The sequence below is a fragment of the Rhinopithecus bieti genome, unplaced genomic scaffold (genome assembly GCF_001698545.2).
Source record: "Rhinopithecus bieti isolate Rb0 unplaced genomic scaffold, ASM169854v2 scaffold_6904, whole genome shotgun sequence".
In the NCBI taxonomy this organism is placed as follows: Eukaryota; Metazoa; Chordata; class Mammalia; order Primates; family Cercopithecidae; genus Rhinopithecus; species Rhinopithecus bieti.
In genome coordinates, this window is record NW_016805192.1 from 891,534 (window position 1) to 907,924 (window position 16,391).

Here is a 16,391-nt window from a genome sequence, read left to right on the forward strand (position 1 = left end):
GTAATCCCAGCTACTTGGGAGGCTGAGGCATGAGAATCGCTTGAACCCGGGTGGCAGAGGTTGTAGTGAGCCAAGATCATGCCACTGCACTCCAGCCTGGGGAACAGAGTGAGACTCCATCTCAAAAAAAAAAAAAAAAAAAAAAAAGAGAACCACTGTCCTAGGCCCTGATGTTTGCAGACAACTAAAAAAGGAAGTGGACATCCCCAGTCACCTGTGGCGCACCAAGAACACATGGGAACATAACCTAATTTTCTAAGTGGGTTACTAGGCACTTAGAGCAAAACAATGATGCTGAGATCCTGATTTCAGGAAAGCCTCTGCCTGCCTGTCGTGGAAGGTGTCCACACGAGGCTCCTGGGGCCTTGGTGTCCCCAGCAGTTTCTAGCCTCCAGGTCTTGCTGTGGGTGTCTGTGCAGTGAGGATGTGTGTGGCGCTAAGCGAGATCTGTCTAGGCCTGGCACAGGATACGGTCTGGTAGCTGCTGCTTCTCTTCTGCAGAAGCGCAGCCAAGCACCCTCTGGGGTTTCCTGCCCACACCCAGCCTGAAGTTCTGGGAGTGGCTCACTTTCCAACCTTCAGGGTCTCCCAGGAGCTGACTGGGGAGTGGTGGAGGGAAAAGGATTGTATTAGTCAGTTTTCATGCTGCCGATGAAGACATACCCGATACTGGGCAATTTACAAAAGAAAGAGGTCTGATGGAGTTACAGTTCCACGTGGCTGGGGAGGCCTCACAATCGTGGTGGAAGGTGAAAGGCTTGTTTCACATGGTGGCAGACAAGAGAAGAGAGCTTGTGCAGGGCAACTCCCCTTTATAAAACCATCAGATCTCGGGAGACTTATTCACTCTCATGAGAACATAGGGGCGGGGAAAACCCACCCCTATGATTCAATTCTCTCCCATCGGGTCCCTCCCACAACGTGTAGGAATTGTGGGAACTAGAATTCAAGATGAGATTTGGGTGGGGTCACAGCCAAACCGTATCAGGGGTGTCCCAGAAAGGGTATAGGATCTGAGACCCAACTCAGTGTGAGAAAGTATGCTTCTCGAGGTGGCCCAGTTGGGTGGAAGTGGCAGCCAGGTTGTCTTTCCACTAGGCCACTCAGGTGGCAGCTGAGAGACCCCTGCCCTGGTCAGTCTCCGCCCTCCCCTCTTGCCACTGCATCTGGTTCTGAACAGATGGGCACCCTCATCTTGTGTTTGTGATAAATGTCTAACAAGGTAGTTTTGTGAGAAGTGTTTGCTGATACAGTCTTGCCCAGATGCTGTAAACTGTGGCCTGGGGCAGACCTCACCTCCAGACAGGCCCTGAGGCTGGCGAGGGCACTGGCCCGTAGCTGGCCGAGAGCTCTCAGGTTGTGCCATGCGGGACACAGGGATACTTTTCAGTGCCTGGGTCACTATCCAAAGTGAGAAAACAGGGAGGGACCAGGAGGCTGCCCGCCTCAAGGGATGTGGGGGCCGGGCCCAGTTATCTGAGGAAGCAGTAAGCTTCTCTGCTGTTTCCACCACCCAGGCCTCCCCTGGTCTAAGGCAGGGCCTCCCAGCCTTGGGGCGCTTTAAAGATACCTGGGCCTGGCCCCATCCCCACAGTCTGACTGAGTGGGTCGGGATAGGGGCATGGGCATTGGCAATTTCCTGGGTGAAGGGAGGCCCCCTGCAGTCTCTGGAAGCTTCTCTGTGTTAGGAAGAGCTCTGGGCTTGACTCTACTTGGAGAGTCAAGATCCGCAAATCCTCTCAGCCTCAGTTTCTCCTTCAGCAAGATGAAATGGAAATGCTGTACCTACGTCCCAGGGTGGTTGTGAGACCCCCAAAAAAGACAATGTTCTGGAAGGTTCCTGGTGCGTTGCAGTCCTCTAAGAACCTGAGTTAGAGCCATGCTGAGTCTTGGCTTCTTGGCTCCTTCTGTTTCCAACTCGTCTATGTGATGGCTCAGGAAGGGTGGGCAGGGCCCTGCCCCTACTCAGAAAACACCATCCTGGTCCCAGGGATCCCCGCAGCATTAGTCCCCTGTTTTCCGTGTGTTGAGAAAAATTGCTAACAAGCAGTGGGGCACACCACCAGCCTCCTGGGTTCCTTTCAGTTTGGGGATTTTTGGACATTCCCAGGAATGTCACCTTTCTCTTAAAAAACACTTCAAAAAACATTAACATAAATATTTTTATCAAAGCCTGTATTAAATGGTCTTTCAAGAAAATACAGTAACAGGCCAGGCATGGTGGCTCACGCCTGTAACCCCAGCACTTTGGGAGGCCAAGGCAGGCAGATCACCTGAAATCAGGAGTTCGACACCAGCCTGGCCAATGCAGCAGAACCCCGTCTCTACAAAAAATACAAAAATTAGCTGGGTGTGGTGGCACACACCTATAGTCCCAGCTACTCGGGAGGCCGAGGCAGAATTGCTTGATCCCGGGAGGTGGAGGTTGCAGTGAGCTGAGATTGCGCCACTGCACTCCAGCCTAGGTGACAAGAGTGAAACTTTGTCTAAAAAAAAAAAAAGAAAAAAGAAAAAGAAAATACACTAATAGAGAACAATCTGTTTTTCAAAGTAGTGACTGCAAATGAACAAAATATGCATCTAGCTTAAACGGGAGCCTGGTTTTCTCTATGCCCATTCAAGCCTGCTGCAATGGGGCCCTTCATCCCGGACCCGTGGACTCCTACAATTATATGGAAAATGGCTGTGTGGGTGTGAGTGTGGGTGGACATGTGCACACATATTTTTGGCTTTACCAGATGCTCAAAGAGCCTAGGACCCAACAAGGGCTGAGAATAACCCTGTCCGCCGCTTCAGGGTCATCAGGAATTACTGGGCGCTGCTCACTTCTCCAGTGAACGCTTTCTGCTTCTGCGTTTCCTGGTATCCTTTGGGGCTCCTGGCTAGGTCATGTGTTTCTCTGCTTTCAAAAGGGCTTCAGCCAGGCACGGTGGCATGAGCCTGTAGTCCCAGCTGCTCGGGAGGTTAAGGTGGGAAGATTGCTTGAGCCCAGGAATTTGAGGCCAGCCTGGACAAGTAGATAGATAGGTAGATGATTGATTGATTGATTGATTGATTGATTGATGTATAACAGATGGATAGATAAGTCGCTAGACAGACTCCATCCTAAATCACCCATCCACCCACCCACACATAAAAAGGCCTTTGTCATGTCATGTTTTGTGGCCCACCTGCCAGTGCTGCCCACAGTTGCTGCCCCTCCAAACTCATCAAGTCACTGGCAAACAGGAGGAATGTGTGTGGCTCATGTCTGGGCATCTGTGGCTCAGGGAGACATCCTTGATCTTCTCCAGCTTCTCCTTCCACATTTTCCTTTGCAATCTGGCAATATCTATCAAAATAAAATGCGCATGCCTTTTGACCTAAGAGCTCCACTTCTAGGATACACTTACAGGTGTGTGACATGATGTTCATTCAGGGTTATTTATCCGAGGTTGTTCATACACACCGTTGCCTGTAATCACTAAAGGCGGGAGCAGCCTATGCATCCATCCACAGAGGAGTAGATGCCTTTGGATACATCCGTGGTGACGGAATACTAAGCAGCCTGTGTGCATATACACTCACACATGTGTTTGTTTATGTGTGGAATATCTCTGCAGGGTACACAAGAAACTTAAAATGATCACTGTCTCTGGGGAGGGTACCTGGGTGCCTGGGAGGCAGGTCAGGGGAGGAGTGGGCACAGGGATTACGAATTGGAAGACAATAAAAACAGCTTCTGACCAGGCACAGTGGCTCACACCTGTAATGGCAGCACTCTGAGAGGCTGAGGCGGGCGGATTGCTTCCGTCCAGGAGTTCGAGACCAGCCTGGGCAACATAGTGAAACCCCGTTTCTATTAAAAATACAAAAAATTAGCCAGGTGTGGTGGCATGCACCTGTAATCCCAGCTACCCGGGAGGCTGAGGTGGGAGAATCACCTGAGCCTGGAAGGTTGAGGCTGCAGTGAGGTGAGATTGCACCACCTCACTCTAGCCTGGGTGATAGAGCAAGACCCTGTCTCAAAAACAAACAGAAAACAGTCCCTGGCACTGTGGGCCAGGCCTGGCAGGGCAGTTGGCAGGGCTGGTCTTTCTCTGGCACTGCATCTCACCCTCCCTCCCTTCCTCTTCTCCTTGCAGATTGAAACCCACAAGCTGACCTTCCGCGAGAACGCCAAAGCCAAGACAGACCACGGGGCGGAAATCGTGTACAAGTCGCCGGTGGTGTCTGGGGACACGTCTCCACGGCACCTCAGCAATGTCTCCTCCACCGGCAGCATCGACATGGTAGACTCGCCCCAGCTCGCCACGCTAGCCGACGAGGTGTCTGCCTCCCTGGCCAAGCAGGGTTTGTGATCAGGCCCCCGGGGCGGTCAATAATCGTGGAGAGAAGAGAGAGTGAGAGTGTGGAAAAAAAAAGAATAATGACCCGGCCCCGCCCTCTGCCCCCAGCTGCTCCTCGCAGTTCGGTTAATCGGTTCATCACTTAACCTGCTTTTATCGCTCGGCTTTGGCTCGGGACTTCAAAATCAGTGATGGGAATAAGAGCAAATTGCATCTTTCCAAATTGATCGGTGGGCTAATAATAAAATATCTTTTAAAAAACATTCAAAAACATGGCCACACCCAACATTTCCTCGGGCAATTCCTTTTGATTCTTTTTTTTTCCCCCTCCATGTAGAAGAGGGAGAAGGAGAGGCTCTGAAAGCTGCTTCGGGGCATTGCAGGGGACTGGGGTGCCCACCGCCTCTGGCCCCGTCATGGGGGTGTCACAGAGGCAGCGGCAGCAACAAAGGATTTGAAACTTGGTGTGTTTGTGGAGCCACAGGCAGACGATGTCAACCTTGTGTGAGTGTGACGGGTGGGGGTGGGGCGGGAGGCCACGGGGGAGGCCAGGGCAGGGGCTGGGCAGAGGGGAGAGGAAGGATGAGAAGGGGGAGTGGGAGAGGAAGCCACATGCCGGAGAGGAGATGCCCTCCTCCGCGCCACTGGGAGGGCCAAGGCCTCCGCCACCTGCCATGTCGCAGACTGAGCGGCTGCCTGTCCTTGGTGTCCTTGCCCTGCTGCAAGTTGGTGTGCCACCCTCTGCAGGGCAGCCTGTGGGAGAAGGGACTGCGGGTAAGAAGAGAAGGCAAGCTAGCGGGAGGGTGGCACCCCATGGATGACCTCCTTGGAAAGGACTGACCTTGATGTCGGAGGGCGCTGGCCTCTTCCTCCCTCCCTGCAGGGTACGGGGCCTGAGCTGAGGGGCTTCCCTCTGCTCCACAGAAACCCTGTTTTATTGAGTTCTGAAGGTTGGAACTGCAGCCATGATTTTGGCCACTTTGCAGACCTGGGACTTTAGGGCTAACCAGTTCTCTTTGTAAGGACTTGTGCCTCTTGGGAGACGTCCACCCGTTTCCAAGCCTGGGCCACCGGCATCTCTGGAGCGTGCAGGGGTCTGGGAGGCGGGTCCCGAGCCCCCTGTCCTTCCCACGGCCACTGCAGTCACCCCTGTCTGCCCCACTGTGCTGTTGTCTGCCATGAGAACCCAGTCACTGCCTATACCCCTCATCACGTCACAATGTCTGAATTCCCAGCCTCACCACCCCCCTTCTCAGTAATGACCCTGGTTGGCTGCGGGAGGCACCTACTCCATACTGAGGGTGAAATTAAGGGAAGGTAAAGTCCAGGCACAAGAGTGGGACCCCAGCCTCACTCTCAGTTCCACTCATCCAACTGGGTCCCTCACCACGAATCTCATGACCTGATGCGGTTCCCTGCCTCCTCCTCCCATCACAGAGGTGAGCCAGGGCACTGCTCAGCTATGACCCTAGGTGTCTCCCTAGGTGTCTCTGCCTTGTTGACGTAGAGAGAGCCCCTTCCCCCGAGAAGGCCTGGCCCCTTCCTGTGCTGAGCCCGCAGCAGGAGGCTGGGTGTCCTGGTTGTCGGTGACGGCACCAGGATGGGTGGGCAAGGCACCCAGGGCAGGCCCACAGTCCCGCTGTCGCCCACTTCCATCCAAGCTTGTGGCTGCCAGCCTCCCAGACAGCCCAGCCCGCTGCTCAGCTCCACATGCATAGAATCAGCCCTCCACACCCCAAAAAGGAGAACACACCCCCTTCGAAATGGTTCTTTCTCCCCAGTCCCAGCTGGAAGCCATGCTGTCTGTTCTGCTGGAGCAGCTGAACATATACATAGATGTTGCCCTGCCCTCCCCATCTGCACCCTGTTGCGTTGTAAAAAGTTTGGGGGGAAATTTGTTCTGTTTTATGCTTGGATTCCACCAGAGTGACTAATTTGATAGTGAAAAGAAAAAAAAAAAAAAAAAAAAAAAAAAGGACGCATGTATCTTGAAATGCTTGTAAAGAGGTTTCTAACCCACCCTCACAAGGTGTCTCTCACCCCCACGCTGGGATGCGTGTGGCCTGTGTGGCGCCGCCCTGCTGGGGCCTCCCAAGGTTTGAAAGGCTTTCCTCAGCATCCGGGACCCAACAGAGACCAGATTCTGGCATCTAAGGAGGCCGTTCAGCTGTGAAGAAGGCCTGAAGCACAGGATTAGGACTGAAGCGATGATGTCTCCTTCCCTACTTCCCCTTGGGGCTCCCTGTGTCAGGGCAGAGAGTAGGTCTTGTGGCTGGTCTGGCTTGCGGCACGAGGATGGTTCTCTCTGGTCACAGCCCGAAGTCCCACAGCCGTCCTAAAGGAGGCTTACAACTCCTGCATCACAAGGAAAAGGAAGCCAGCGCCAGCTGGGGGGAGCTGCAGCTCCCAGAAGCTCCATGAGCCTCAGCCACCCCTCAGACTGGGTTCCTCTCCAAGCTCGCCCTCTGGAGGGGCAGCCCAGCCTCCCACCAAGGGCCCTGCGACCACAGCAGGGATTGGGATGAATTGCCTATCCTGGATCTGCTCCAGAGGCCCGAGCTGCCTGCCTGAGGAAGGATAAGTCGGGAGGCACTGTTCCCAAAGCCTTGACCAGAGCACCTTAGCCCACTGACCTTGCACAAACTCCATCTGCTGCCATGAGAAAAGGGAAGCCGCCTTTGCAAAAAATTGCTGCCTAAAGAAACTCGGCAGCCTCAAGCTCAATTCTGCCACCTCTGGGGTTTGGGTACAGTTAAAGGCAACCCTGGGGGACTTGGCAGTAGAAATCCAGGGCATCCCCTAGGGCTGGCGACTTCGTGTGCAGCTAGAGCTTTCCCCGCAAGAAGTTTCTGGGCCCAGAGCTCTCCACCAGGAGGCTCCCTGCTGTTCGCTAAGTCCCAGCAATTCTCATAAGGGATCTGAGACTAAGGAGGAAATGTGGGGTAGAGATTTGGTGGTGGTTAGAGACATGCCCCCCTCATTACTGCCAACAGTTTCGGCTGCATTTTTCACGTACCTCGGTTCCTCTTCCTGAAGTTCTTGTGCCCTGCTCTTCAGCACTGTGGGCCTTATACGGTAGGCTCTGGGATCTCCCCCTTGTGGGGCAGGCTCTTGGGGCCAGCCTAAGATCATGGTTTAGGGTGATCAGTGCTGGCAGATAAATTGCAAAGGCATGCTGGCTTGTGACCTCAAATGACAATCCCCCCAGGGCTGGGCACTCCTCCCCTCCCCTCACTTCTCCCACCTGCAGAGCCAGTGTCCGTGGGTGGGCTAGATAGGATATGTATGCCGGCTCCTTCAAGCTGTTGACTCACTTTATCAATAGTTCCATTTAAATTGACTTCAATGGTGAGACTGTATCCTGTTTGCTATTGCTTATTGTGCTATGGGGGGAGGGGGGAGGAATGTGTAAGATAGTTAACATGGGTAAAGGGAGATCTTGGGGTGCAGCACTTAAATTGCCTCGTAACCCTTTTCATGATTTCAACCACATTTGCTAAAGGGAAGGAGCAGCCAAGGGGTTAGAGGCCCTTGGGGTTTCTCTTTTCCACTGACAGCCTTTCCCAGGCAGCTGGCTAGTTCCCCATTCCCTCCCCAGCCAGGTGCAGGCGTAGCAATATGGACATCTGGTTGCTTTGGCCTGCTGCCCTCTTTCAGGGGTCCTAAGCCCACAATCATGCCTCCCTAAGACCCTGGCATCCTTCCTTTTAAGCCGTTGGCACCTCTGTGTCATCTCTCACACTGGCTCCAGACACAGCCTGCGCTTCTGGTAGCTGAGATCACTCACTTCCCCCTCCTCATCTTTGTTGGAGCTCCAAGTAAAGCCATGAGGTCAGGGCGAGGGCAGAGGTGATCACCAGCGTGTCCCATCTACAGACCTGTGGCTTCATAAGACTTCTGATTTCTCTTCAGCTTTGAAAAGGGTTACCCTGGGCACTGGCCTAGAGTCTCACCTCCTAATAGACTTAGCCCCATGAGTTTGCCATGTTGAGCAGGACAATTTCTGGCACTTGCAAGTCCCATGATTTCTTCGGTAATTGTGAGGGTGGGGGGAGGGACATGAAATCATCTTAGCTTAGCTTCCTGTCTGTGAATGTCTATATAGTGTATTGTGTGTTTTAACAAATGATTTACACTGACTGTTGCCGTAAAAGTGAATTTGGAAATAAAGTTATTACTCTGATTAAATAAGGTCTCCATTCATGGATTCCAAGGACAAGAAAGTGATACACAATGTCTGTTTTTTAAGTTCTCTCCCATTCACCCTTAGAGAATTTAGCCCAGTACAGGAAATGACAGTATTATTAAAAGCTGGACATCAGGATTAACAGCTCTCTCTGGGGCCCTGAAGGTGAGAGTTCTCAGACTTGCTCATTTGCAGCTGATTCTCTCATTGTGATGCTGGCAAACCATCCTAGTCCAATTCAAAGGGCAATACAAAGCCTTGTGGCTGACCTCACCAGGCAGCACTCAGTTTGCAAGACCGGTGCCAGTGTATGCAAACCTGAGAAGGTTGGGGATGAGGATATGGGATCTTTCGTCCCTGGAAATTTAGTCCAGAGGCCTGGGGCTTGGAGCAGAACACCAAGCCAATCAGCTTAATGAGTAGCTTAGATTCCTGCTAGGTTTACAGAGCTGCCTTCTTCTTTCCTTTGGCGCCTTATTATAGATTGAGGAGCATTTCTGCTAAACCAAGATAGGGATACCAGATAGCGTCCTCCTAGCAATGCCACAAAGGAAAACAAAAACAAAACAGTAATCCATCAATATTCCTTAGTAACTACGTCCAAGGTCATGATACTGAATCCTTAGATTGTTTCAAAATACTACTTTTCTTTGATCTTCCTGATGTGTTTGCCACTGCAGGCAGGTTTAAGTAGAACAGATTTTAACTGAAGCTACAGAAGCAGCAACAGGCCCCAAAAGAGAAGTGCTATCTCAGAAAGCATGGCTTTCAGAGCCACCAGAGACAGCCTCACTGGCTGTTTCAGCTTGACTGCCATGCAAAGAAGCAGAGCAGAGGGAGAACCAGCCCCACCCACTTACTCATCTTGTGTAAAGAAAAGCACCTACCAGCCTAGGCTACATAGTGAGACACTATCTCCACAAAAAACCCACGAAAATTAGCTGGGTATGGTGGCACAAGCCTACAGTCCCAGCTACTGGAGAGGCTCAGGTGGGAGGATCTCTTGAGCCCAGGAGATCCAGGCTGCAGTGAGCCAAGATTGCACCGCTGCACTCCAGCCTGGGCCATCAAGCAAGATCCCATCTCAAAAAATAAAAAAAGAAAAGCATATAACCTTCTCAGAAGAAAGATGCTATAATCTCAGGCAACAGGCAAGAACCAACCCACGCTCTATGCAAATTATGTATCTCACTGACCCCCACCAAACCTCAGAAAAATTTAACGGTGAGAAGCAAAATCTCCTTTAAAGAGCAATTTAGAACGGACAGAAAATATCATACAGCTGACTTCACTAGAGAGAAAGTGGATCAACTGCTTTCACTCAACAAAAAAAGGAGATGATCAATGCAGATCCCCTCACCTCCTGGCAGCCCTTACCCTCAGTAAAAAGCCACCACTATTCTCTCTCTGGTGGCCATCAGATGAACCTGCGGCATTCCCACAAGACAGAATGGAGATCTTCCAAGGTACAGAGCAAGTCAGAGTACCCCAAAGAACGGCGCCAGAGAGCCAGCTCCGAAGCCGCCAACACTACCATACATACACAGTTCAATAAGTCAAGAAAGGCCTGGTACACAGCATTCTGTAACTTTTTTTTTTATTTTTTTCAATTTTTCCTTCTTTTTTTTTTAAGCACTAGTCTGTGCTTTGCGAACAGAATCAAGACATTAACAAAGATCAGCTTCTCTGAAGAAAAGCATTTCTATAGAACAAAGACAGCTACATGTTTCGCTGCCATTACACAGCTCCAAAGCAGGAAAAGAAAATATTTACAAAATACAATTTTTTTTTTCATTTTTTGTTTTGTTTTTTTTTTTCAATGCTAAAAGGGTTATTCAGAATTTTCAACCTTATAAATAGAAGAAGCACTTTATGCATAGGGATATGGTGCATTATTGTATTTTTTTTTTTAAAGAAACAATGACAAACCCTTTAACTTGCAAACAGAAAAAAAAAATCACTAATGTTGAAAATTGTGAAAAAACCCCAACCATTAAGCAGTTGTCTACTATTTTTATACGATTACAAAATGGCCAAAAAAAAAGTCTTCTCCCCCCTCCCCCTTTTTGGTGATGTGATCATACAGGAGACAGGCACAAGGTTAACAGAGAAGGGTGAAGGGGGAACAATGGGAACCACAGCTAGGACCAGACAATGTTCCACAGGCAAGGGGAGCGTGAAAGACCAAGAGTGGAACTAACACCGACAGGGATCTGGATGTGAAGGAAACATGGCAAAGTGAATCAGAGAAAAAAAAAACAAAAACATCACACAGGGAGATGGCTGCTCACTTCCCACAACCCCCCGTTTGCAGGGGAGTGGGAACAGAGGTTAAGTAGCCCTAACCCTACCTTCAGAGATCAGGATAGGTGGTAAAAACATTCCGAGTGGAAGGATGGGTTGTCGGTGTGTATGTGGCATTGGAGAGCGGACAGGGAAGGGTACCAAGGGGCATGATGAGGGGAACCTGAGCAGCCACAGCCAGGTTACTGCAGTTAAAGAGTCAAAACAGAGAAGACCAAAGGCAGATGAAACAAAAAATAGGTCTCTTAAGTTCTGGGTGAGAAGGGAAAGCTGTTCTGCCGGCTGAGCACTCGGTGAGAGCAGCTGGCAGTTACGGCAGAGAGGCTCTGGTGGGGATGTTCCAGCACGAAAAACCAAGGGGGACCCAGCCAGGAGGGCCACAGCTGAGCCAAGCCACAGATGGGAGGGGAGGGGGTAAGAGCCCAGAGCACCCTGCCCCATTCCACCCTAGCTCGAGAAGGCCATGCTCAACTGGAGCCCTCTGCCCGCCAGGCTGTTCTGCCCTGCCCACAGGTGTGAGGGAGGGGGTGGTCATCTAACATTGGTAAGTCCAGTGATTCAACAGTGCAGAGGATGTGCCAGGACCAGGCCAGCAGGGTCTCATCCTGAACTTCTGTTTGCCAACGGGAGGAAGTGCTCAGGTGTGTGACAAGAAAACATGGAAACAAAAACAAAACAAAAATTAAAACGAGAGAAAAAAATACCAAAGTAGGATCTAAATTCCTTAAGTTCACTAAAAACTGTGAAAATTTCCGGCATATGATGTTTGAATATCAAACGCAGAGATTTCTGAAGCTTTAATGCCAATAGTTAGTAAGTCTGTTTAGATTCTTATCTCCCGCTCATCTGTGAGTTGGGCGCTGAGCTGTGGCTGCTGCCACCAGATGCCGACTCTTGAGGGGGACAGTGGGAGGCGAGGTGGGTGCTGCCTCTGTCTCCCGGCCAGTCTTGCTGCCTGAGGTGCGTCGAGTGCAGCGGGCTGCTCGCTCCTGTGCATCCAGCTGGTCCTCACACTCCGCCTGGGGACTGTGCGCCAGGGGGAAGGTCCGCCGCTCCCAGGGCTGGACAGACTGTAGGTAGACAAGTTGCCCTGTGAGGACCCAGTCCCAGCCAGCCTGCTTCCTACTCCAAGGCCCTGCCACAAACCTGGTGGCCGGAGACTAGGACCAGCCTATCTAGCGTTCCTGGGGCAGTCTGGGAACACCCCTCCTCGGGTGTGCCCAGACAACCGTATGGTCATTTGGCAATGATGAGCGCAGTGCCGCTGAGCGCTGAGGAGGCCCCTCTTCAGCAGGTGCCGTCCCTTCCTGGTTCCATCCCCCAACCATGCCAACCCCGCCCAAGGGCTGTGTCCCTTACCTGTTCATCCAGACCCAGCTCTGGCGTGGAACAACGGGTATCCTCACTGGCTAAGTGTCGCGGAGTGTCGCGAGCCACAGGGGTGAGGGGTGCTGAGTGCAGTTCCGGGCTAATGGGGCTCCTAGGGGACTGACCATGAGAGTATTCTGACAAAGAGTGGCTACTGCTGACATCAGGGGAGGCAGGCTGGGGGGTGGAGGGGTTGGCACTGCCCAGCTGGGGGGTTGTCCGGCCGTCTGATGACCTGTAGGACCTGTACACCAAGGAATGCAAATCTGAGTGCCTGGGAAATGTTTGCTTATGGGGGTAAAGGGCATGAAAAAAGCATCCCCACTGGAGGAGGTGAGGCAAACAAAGACCAACAGATTTTCCTTAGGATCCAGCAACTCTCATTTCTTTCCACTACCCTCTGGAGGGGTAAGTATACAACATCTACCATCCCAAGAAAAAAGCACGGCTGAACAACGCAATGGGCGAGTCCATAGCAAAGTGCCTAGTGAATTCAGAAGTTAGGGAGATTCGTGTAGGCTTTGAAAACGGTAGTCAAAGAAAAAAAAGTAAAATAAGAGTTCGCAAAACTTTCTACTTGAGAATCCCGAGGGTTTCTGCCACTGTTAACAATAAATGGAGACAGGGTAGTGATGGACGTTAAGGGGGGCAGTTTCTTCAAGTGGCATCACAAAGCCACTGTCCAAAGGAAGGTTCACGTGTAGTGAGGCCTTCCAAGCTCCCCTGGTTGAATCACCAAGACCCCCCAACTGTCTTCCAAATGCCACAGATCATGGGAATGCATCAGAATTGAACAGTGACTCCTCAGCAAGGATCCAACACTTGGCTCCTTGTATCTCCACCAGTTCCAACAAACACCAAGGAACTTCTGAGCTCTTTGCCACTGCCAGTAGATGAGTATGATGAGCAACTAAGAGGCAGTAGCAATTCCACAGACTCAAGTAGGGCCCAAACTCCCTGTCCACCACCCTCTCTCCACAGGCCCTGGGGACCCATGCCTGCCCCATCACCTGCTGCCCCGCCGCTGGGGTGGCACACTCGTGGTCCACAGCCACCGTGCCCTCTCCATCTCCTCACATTTGGCATGCAGGGCGGCGAAAGCTGCGTCAGATAGGTCTTCAATCTGCAATAGAGCAGCTTCATCGATCTCGTCTTTTCTCCAGGAGTTAAGAACCAGTCCCACCCCATTCTAGGTTCTTCCCGGTCACAAGAGAATACAAGGAGCTTGCACTTGACACCCACAGGTCTTGAGGCCATTTAGGGTGTGTGCACTCGTGTGTGTGTATGTGTGTGTGCATGTGTACACACGTGCTCTTCTAACAGAAAAACCAGGCCATTACCTCCTCATTCTCCTCATCAGGACTCCCCTTCAGAGACTGAAGATCAACCTCCCGCCAGCTGCAAAACCAAGAGTAGATAATCATGAGACGGCAAGCAGGCTACAACCGGGGGCAGGGTCAAAGTGTCCATGCAAGGATGAGAATCCTGCACCCGTGGGTGACACTGCTCTCTGCCAGGTAGACTCTGCTCTATCACAGCTCAGTCTCCTTACCCCATCAAGGCCTGTGAAATTGGCCACCTACTCAAATGCCCGCAAAGGCCAGAAATGAGAGAAGCAGCCTATAGTAGGGCTGAGGCTGAGAGACTGTGACAAACTCAGGAAAAGAAACCTGTTTAAAGGGGACCACCACTGTTCAGGACCAGCTGATTGCTCCCATCTGGAAATGCACATCCAGGGTTGCCTAATCTTCTGTTTGGCAACAAAAGCCGGAAACAAAGATTTTTATGTGAAATCCTGCTTTGATGTTGACAACAAATTCAGTACTTTTTTTTTTTTTTTGAGACAGAGTCTCGCTCTGTCGCCCAGGCTGGAGCGCAGTGGCCCACAGTCTCTGCTCACTGCAAGCTCCACCTCCTGGGTTCACGCCATTCTCCTGCCTTAGCCTCCCAAGTAGCTGGGACTACAGGCACCCACTACCACGCCCAGCTAATTTCCTGTATTTTTAGTAGAGATGAGGTTTCACCATGTTAGCCAGGATGGTCTGGATCTCCTGACCTTGTGATCCACCCGCCTCGGCCTCCCAAAGTGCTGGGATTACAGGCCTGAGTCACCGCGCCCGGCCAAATTCAGTATTTTAAAACATACTGTATGTGTTGACAAAACCTGTCTCTAGACCAGTAAGTGAGTGGCCTACCAGGCTGTGACTGCTGGCTCGTTTGGTGTATTCCTATAATGGAATGAGATAAAACTATATACATAAATAATTTTGTTCTTATAAGAATTTCTCTTAATGAGAAGACAGAACCAAAGACAAGGGCCCAAGTCTAGGTCAGAAGAGAAGAGGGAAAAAGGGCAATAGCAGGAAGAATGGGGAGAGGGACCAACTATTCTGAGCTTCTACCTGGGAGTAAGGATTTCCTTGTATTGCAGTTTCTCTACGCGAGTTGTTGCAGCAACAGACATTGGGATGACAATGTTGTTAATATCAAATGAGCTCTCTCCCCTTCTCCTCCTAACTGGCTGCTGCTGTAAGATAAAAATTAAGTTTAAAAGGGAGGTACAATTTTACAGACATCAAATCATTCATCTAAGACTTAAAGCAGGATCACCAATAACCAGGCATCTGGGTCCTTGGGTTGAAGCTGAGCAGTGACCATAAGAGCTGCTCCCACCTAGGAGTCAGTCTTCAACAGCAAAAACCTTGCAGAGAAATACTAGGTGGTCGTGAGGAGTTATTCCTATTCATAAGTCCCACTGGTCACCCTCTTCCTTCAAGGGCTCATGTGTAAATTTCATAGGGGTGGGTACCTGGGATCTTAACTGTTGGGGTTTCTACTCCATATACACCTCTATTAACCTCCTCTCCTTTTACAATCCTCATTTCCCACCTTTATCCCCATTTATGACTTGAGACTCATAGTGGCCCCTCCCCAAAAAGCAATGCTTGAAAGCTGATCCTGAAAGATGCCCAAAGGATAGGCCGGTCTCAATAGATCATCTAACCTTGGTTGTCATGAATGCACCTCCTTCTCGAAGATCTGAACTCTTCAGCTAAATCTGCACCCACCATCTGCTCAGTCTTTATGTGATTTCCCCTCTTTTGATGATTCTTGGGGAAACGTGAGAGCTTTCTAGCTGTATCAAAGGAGATGAATGGAGGAAAACTGAAGAGGAGAACCTGACTATACCTCACATTCCTGGTGAAAGGAAATTTGCTTCTATAGGAAGTTGAGAAGAGCAAACTCTAAGAAAAATAAGACTTCCAAGGATCGAATATCAGAGGCAGAGGTAGGCATCTACAGTAGCTGAGAGACCAGGGAACTAAATGGCTTAAGTCTCTTGGATGGAAGAAAAAGTCTACTACCTGCTGCTGCCCAGATAGTTAATACCCTATCCTGAAACAGAAACTAGCAACTGAGCTGTGAGAGGCCAGAGTGAAACAGTGGCATAACAAACACGCTGCCATGGCAACAAAACAGCTGGAAAACACCTAAGAGGCTGCATTTACACCTAAACCACTAAGTGTGGTCAGCCCACAGGGAAGGGTTGTTGGTGGAGGAAGAAGTCCCCTACAACTAACCACTCTATCCTCTGTTCCTGGAGGGTGAGATACAATCATCTTAGGACATTCTCAGAGAATGTGAAAAGTCAGCACTTCCTGGGCCAGAGTTTCAGTCACTGTCATTTATAATTTCAGATGACCACAATGCCCTTTTCACTTCAATTTCTTTCTCTATCAAATTACATGACTGTCAGTGACCTCAGAAATTTAGGATATCTGGTTAACCAAAATGGTTAAACAGACTTTTGGGAATCTTGCCTGAGTTCTGTAGTTGAGGATTAGTGATCTCATACCCAGAGACCTCTGCCACTGCCAGATCTCTGCTGCAATTATACATCCCACTACAAGAAATGCATCTTTTTTTTTTTTTTTTTTGAGACGGAGTCTCGCTCTGTCACCCGGGGCTGGAGTGCAGTGGCCAGATCTCAGCTCACTGCAAGCTCCGCCTCCCGGGTTCACGCCATTCTCCTGCCTCAGCCTCCCAAGTAGCTGGGACTACAGGCGCCCGCCACCTCGCCCGGCTAGTTTTTGTATTTTTAGTAGAGACGGGGTTTCACCATATTAGCCAGGATAGTCTCGATCTCCTGACCTCGTGATCCGCCCGTCTTGGCCTCCCAAAGTGCTGGGATTACAGGCTTGAGC

The 16,391-nt window shown here is 50.7% G+C and overlaps 2 protein-coding genes across 22 annotated transcripts in view; one reads left to right on the plus strand and one right to left on the minus strand.

The window, feature by feature from the left end:
• The window catches only part of MAPT (microtubule associated protein tau), a 140,537-nt gene extending 132,021 nt beyond the window's left edge, over positions 1 to 8,516 (plus strand). For all 21 annotated transcript variants that reach the window (XM_017871639.1, XM_017871641.1, XM_017871629.1 and 18 more), the window contains one exon: positions 4,125 to 8,516. In XM_017871639.1, coding sequence (XP_017727128.1) covers positions 4,125 to 4,340 — 216 coding nt within the window. In that variant the 3' untranslated portion in view covers positions 4,341 to 8,516. The remainder of the gene's footprint in view (positions 1 to 4,124) is intronic.
• Positions 8,517 to 10,094: 1,578 nt separating this feature from the next.
• Positions 10,095 to 16,391, minus strand: part of KANSL1 (KAT8 regulatory NSL complex subunit 1) — a gene marked incomplete at its 5' end in the record, with an annotated part of 71,935 nt that continues 65,638 nt past the window's right edge. The window contains 5 exon segments of the mRNA XM_017871595.1: positions 10,095 to 11,888; positions 12,178 to 12,430; positions 13,197 to 13,309; positions 13,527 to 13,584; positions 14,589 to 14,713. Coding sequence (XP_017727084.1) covers positions 11,661 to 11,888; positions 12,178 to 12,430; positions 13,197 to 13,309; positions 13,527 to 13,584; positions 14,589 to 14,713 — 777 coding nt within the window.